At 40.4% G+C, this 6,094-nt stretch overlaps 1 protein-coding gene across 1 annotated transcript; it reads right to left on the bottom strand.

The window, feature by feature from the left end:
• Positions 1 to 4,437: 4,437 nt before the first annotated feature.
• LOC103212881 (olfactory receptor 7A17-like) lies at positions 4,438 to 5,391 on the bottom strand. Its single transcript, XM_007958808.2, has one exon. The coding sequence runs from the start codon at positions 5,356 to 5,358 to the stop codon at positions 4,438 to 4,440; it is 921 nt and encodes a 306-aa protein (XP_007956999.1). The 5' UTR covers positions 5,359 to 5,391.
• Between the last annotated feature and the right edge of the window lie 703 nt (positions 5,392 to 6,094).

Genomic DNA, 6,094 nt, shown 5'->3' with positions numbered 1-6,094 from the left:
ATGATGGGCTTAAGCACAGCAAGGATTGCAAGGATGGCACAGCGCCAGGCACAGTTTCGCTAGGAGTTGAACCTGACGCCACAGCACCTAACAACAGCAACATCATATACAGGAAGAGATTTAAAATGCAGAGAAACAGGAGTGGTTTGATGGATTTATAATGTGTGGCTTGGTCACTGAACCCCCAAAAATGTCCTAAAAAAGGGTTTAGAGGTCATTACATTCACCAGCACGTTGAGGAACACATTGTGAGGGAGGAGATAACTTCTTTGGAAAGCTCTGTGGCAGCTATTCTCTGTGTGACAGAGCCAAAATAGGAGAAATTGAGCCTGACGTGGGTGCCCACTGAATGCTGTGGGGATAAAGGCATTCTGAACTAGAATCACTAAATCACCACAGGTATGGTTGTTGTTGTTGGTCCAAAAGCATCCGACCTTGTGGATCATAGCAAATTATGCATAACATTGAGAAGAATGGGAATTCCAGAACATTTAATTGAGCTTGTGAGGAGCCTGTACATAGACTATTGTTAAAATCAGGAAGGAAGTGCATCAGGGTTGCATTATTTCACCATACTTGTTCAATCTGTGCACTGAGCAAATAATCTGAGAAGCTGGACTATATGAAGAAGAACATGGCATCAGGATTGGAGGAAGACTCGTTAACAACCTGCCATATGCAGATGATACAACCTTTCTTGCTAAAAGTGGAGATGACTTGAAGCACTTACCAAAGAAGAGTAGACTACAGTCTGCAGGTATGGATTACACCTTAGTGTAAGAAAACAAAACTCCTCACAACTAGACCAATAAGCAACATCACAATAAACAGAGAAAAGATTGAAGTTGTTAAAGATTTCATATTACTTGGTTCCACAATCAACACCAGTGGAAGCAGCAGTCAAGACATCAGAGGATGACATATTGCACTGGGCAAATCTGCTGCCAAAGACCTCTTTAAAGTGCTGAAGGACAAAGATGTCTCTTTGAAGACTAAGGTGTGCCTAACCTAAGCCATAGTGTTTTCAATAGCCTCATATGCATGTGAAAGCTGGATAATGAATAAGGAAGACTAAGGATTTGATGCTTTTGAGTTGTGATGCTGGTGAACAATACTGAAAGTACCATCATGGACTGCCAGAAGAATGAACAAATCTGTCCTGGAAGAAGTGTAGCCAGAATGCTTCTTGCAAGTGAGAATGGCCAGACCCATCTCACCTAATTTGGTCATGTTGTCAAAAGGGATCATTACCTGGAGAAGGATATCATCCTTGGTAAAGTGGTTGTTGTCATTATGTGTTGTTGAATTGTCTCCGACTCATGGTGACCCCATTCACAGCAGGAAACACTGACCAGTCCCGCGCCAGCTCCACGATCCTTGCTATACTTGAGCCCATCGCCGCAGCCACTGTGTCAATCCATCTTGATGAGGGCCTTCCCCTCCTTTGTAGACCATCCACCTTACCAAGCATGACATCCTTCTCCAGGGAAGGGGAAGACCTTCAGTGAGATGGATTGACACAGTGGTTGGAACAATGGGCTGAGGTATAGCTGGCATTGTGAGGCTGGCGCAGGCCAGGCAGTGCTTCGTTCTGTTGTACATAGGGTTGCTATGAGTTGGAGCTGACACAATGGCACCTAACAACAACAACAACAACAACTTTTCCTATCATGATATCCCTCTCCAGGGAATGGTCCCTTAGGGCAACATGATAAAAGTAGGTGAGATGAAGTCTGGCCATTCTTGCTCTGGAGGACTTTCCGGCTGCACTTCTCTCCAGGACAGATTTGTTCATTCCTCTGGCAGTCATGGTACCTTCAGTATTCTTTGCTAGCACCACAATTCAAAGGCATCAATGCTTCTTAGATCTTCCTTATTCGTTGTCCATCTTTCACATGCATATGAAGCTACTGAAAATACCTCTGCTTGCGTTAAATGCACATTTGTCTTCAGACACCTTTGCTTCTTAACACTTGAATGAGGTCTTTAGCTGCAGATCTGCCCAGTGTAATACAACATCTGATTTCTTGACTGCTGCTTCCATGGGTGTTGATTGTGGATCCAAGTAAAATGAAATATCTGACAACCTCAATCTTTTCTCCATTTATTGTGATGTTGCTTATTGGTCTAGTTGTGAGGATTTTGGGTTTTGTTTATGTTGAAGTGTAATCTGCTCTGAAGAGTGTAATCTTTGATCTTAAACAGTAAGTGTTTCAAGTCATTTTTACTTCCAGCAAGCAAAGTTGTGTCATCTGCGTAAGTTCTTAGAGAGTCTTCCTCCAATCCTGATGCCAAGTTCTTTTTCATACAGTCCAGCTTCTCTGAGTATTTGCTCAGCATACAGATTGAATAAGTATCATGACAGGATACAACTATGACACATATCTTTCCTGACTTTAGACTATTCGGTATCCCTTTGTTCTGTTTGAATGACTGGCTCTTGGTCTGTGTGCAGGTGCCTCGTGAGCACAATTAAGTGTTCTGGAATTCCTATTCCTTGTGATGTAAGCCATAATTTATAATGCACACAGTCAGAATCCTTTCCATAGTCAATAAAACCTGGGTAGATATCTTCTGGTATTCGTGGTATGGTATTCATGGCTAATATAACAGGCTGCAGTGCCGTTTTTTTCCCAAATAGATTAAACCACAGGGATCTTTTAGAAACGGTGACTTAACTGCGATATTTCCATGAGTAAACAATCTATCCAATATGTGTAACTAAAAATATTCAAGTTCTGGTGCAAAAAAGCTTGACTTGAGTCACCAAATGGAAGCATCATTCTCACTTGATTCTCATACATGAACCTATTCACTGACCTACATCCTCAAGTGATGAGGTCAGCTGCCCTTGAAGTCAAACTGTAAAACTGTCACAGATTAGTGCTGTATGTTTTTCTCCCTACTGATAATCTTACTGATAATAAATCATGAGTGTCAATTGTGCACATTTTTTCCCAACTCCTTCAATGATAACACATTGATAGCTTGAAACAGGCTGTGTAAAGTGGAGCATGCTACCAACAAGAGCATTTCTCCCTTATTTCCTTTCTCTTTCCTACCTGTCTTCATTCCTTCCTTCCTTTCCTCCTCTTGTAGCTTTTCCTTCTTAACTTTCTTCTTTCCTGCCTTCTTCTCTTTCTTTCTTTCTTTTTTTTTTTAAGAGAGAGATCCAGTTAAACATTTACTAAAAAACTAGTTCTCAAAGAAACTGTGGCCTTTCAACTGGAAAATTGTGAACTGGTTAAAGACAATAACCAAACTTTTTGAAAACTGGACACTAGCTGTGAATTTATAGTAATCCCCAAATCTCACTATGGCTTGTCAGTAAAAGTAGTAGCTTCTGAGGACAGGTGATAGATGAAGAACTCAACTTACTCTATCTCTAAAGTAGACAGTAAGTCGACAATTACATTCTTTTATTGTTTCCTAGTATCTGGAATGCATAGTGGGAAAGAGATAGCTGGTTATTGACAGTATCCCCATATTGCTGTGATGATCTTGAAGTGATGATAAGCAAAATCTTCTGGAAGTTTTCCTGCCTGTCAAAACATTTTTTAATAAGCACTAATGCATCCCTCGAGCTCTGGTAGCATAGTGCCTAAGGCACTTGACTGCTAACCACAAGGCCGGCAGTTCAAACCCACCAGCCACTCCTCAGAAGGAAGGTTGGGCAATCTACTTCCGTAGTGATACCGCCTCAGCAACCCAAAGAGGGGTCGCTATGAGTCAGGGCTGACTCGATGGCAAATAACAACAACAACAACAACAATGCATCCCTCAAGGAACACAGACATTAGTGACACCATCAATGTTTAAAGGCTCAGAAGTTGTCATTTCTGTTACATCTTCATTTAATGTTGGACTGTGCAGAAGAAAGTTAAATATTAGAGAGTGAGTGTGGATTATTGTAACCTTAATCAGGTGATGACTCCAAAGATTTCTGCTAATGCAGATGCAAGCTCTTTCTGGAGCAAATTGACACAAACCCTGGTAACTGCTACAAGGCCTGTGATATGACAAATGATTTTTTATTTTATTCAAAAGTGGATAGTATGAGAGGAAATTGCTTTCATCTGACAGGGACAGGTGTACACTTTCATCCCCCCAGCTCCTTCTATAATTTTATGAATTCCCAATATCCTGTATTAAATATTTTACTTCTGAAAATTCATGCAGGGGTTTCTGTTTCCTACACTGGACCCAGGGTATAAAATCAGAGAAGACAAAAATTGCAAAAAGAAACACAGAACTGCTTGTTAATTATAGTGTATAAAAATCAAAGATTTTGAACTCAGGAAATAAGAGAAATTGCAGGTTTTCTTTCAATGAACAGATAAAAGCATCATAATTTATGCCATTATGCTTTTGAGGTCAAGTTATTATAGTAATTTTCTAATCTTGATAAAAAGGACACTGTTATGTAGAGAATGTTTCTCAGCTGAAAATATTCTTTAGGGCCTGCTTTATGTCCTTGTTTCTCAGACTGTAGATAAAGGGGTTCAGCATGGGAGTGACCACAGTGTACATCACTGAGGCTATTGCACTTTCCCTGGAGTTTTGGGCAGCACCAGAACTAAGATACACTCCAACACTTGTACTATAAAATAAGGAAACTACCGAGAGGTGAGACACACAAGTGGAAAATGCTTTATACTTGCCCCCAGCTGATGAAATTCTCCAAATGGAGGATATAATCTTTGAGTAAGATATAAAGATACCAGTGGGTGGAATAACAATCAGAATTGCAGTTGCAAAATACAACACTAAGTCATTGAGGAAGGTGTCAGAACAAGCAAGTTGGATGATCTGATTAAGTTCACAGAAAAAGTGGGGGATTTCCAACTGTGTACAAAAGGATAGTCGCAGAACCATTAAACCATGCAACAGAGAGTCCAGAACACTCAATAACCAGGAAACCAGAAGCAGGAGGCCACAGAACTTGGGGTTCATGATGACCATGTAGTGGAGGGGGTGACAGATGGCCACAAACCGGTCATAGGCCATCACTGTTAAAAGAACGTTGTCTAACATTCCAAAAAGTATGAAAAAGTACATCTGGCTGAGACAGCCTTCATAGGTTATGACTTTACTCTGCATCTGGATGTTCAGCAGCATCTTTGGGACCGTGGTGGAGATGAAACAGATGTCTGAAAAAGAGAGATTGGAGAGGAAGAAGTACATGGGTGTGTGGAGGTGGGAGTCCATGATAATGACCAGGATAATCAACAAGTTCCCAAGGAAGGTGACCAGATACATGGACAGGAACAGCCCAAAGAGGAGGGGCTGCAGTTCTGTCTCTTCTGAGAGTCCCAGTAGGAAGAATCCTGAAACATGTGTATAGTTTCTTGATTCCATGTAGCTGAGAAAAACTGCAGGAAAAGAAACAAAGGCAATGCAAATTTAACCACAAGCAGTAATGTAAGAGAAATGTTGTTTTTCATATTTTGAAGATATTTCATTAATTGGTTCCTAAATATTATGTACAAATGATTCAAGATGCTGGACTATAGGATGAAGAAAATTGTATCAGGACTTGAGGAAGACTCATAAACAACCTGTGATACGCAGATGATGATCTCACAGAATGTGGAAATTATCAAACAATATCATTAATACTTCTAATAACTTTCTATCATTAAGCTTTCTTTAACTATTTACCTTTATGTTGCCCCTAAAGATACTAACAATAAAATGAGTCCCACATACGATACCACATTCCCCAGCACCTATGAAGAAAAGCTACCTGTGTAGCTCATCGAGATATTATCAGGGAAGCCCTAGAGTTCATGGATGCAGTTTCTTCCTCAAATAATTGATGAAATTGGAAACTCCATGCCAAGTAAGAGCAGGGAGATAGAATCACTCATGAAGCCTCTGGAGGGTACAATTGTGTTTTCTCATCAATCGCAAGTCATTAAGTAGACTTGAGCATGTAGACAGGGAGTGTTTGTAATTTCTGTGGATTTAGGGGCTGAACTCCCATGAGTCTCATTAACGAAATATTCTTTCAACCTTCTCCTACCTGAGACATTCAGTTGAAGTTAAGAGAGAAAAATAGATAGCAAACTTGCATCAGTTTTAACCCCTGGGA

This window comes from Orycteropus afer, unplaced genomic scaffold, assembly GCF_000298275.1.
Source record: "Orycteropus afer afer isolate SDZICR_OR568_19922 unplaced genomic scaffold, OryAfe1.0 scaffold01137, whole genome shotgun sequence".
Taxonomy (NCBI): Eukaryota; Metazoa; Chordata; class Mammalia; order Tubulidentata; family Orycteropodidae; genus Orycteropus; species Orycteropus afer.
This window is presented reverse-complemented; position numbering and strand designations above follow the sequence as displayed.

Bases quoted from the DNA above. Each gene is read 5' to 3' on its own strand.
- LOC103212881 (XM_007958808.2), bottom strand. From the start codon at position 5,358: ATGGAATCAAGAAACTATACACATGTTTCAGGATTCTTCCTACTGGGA.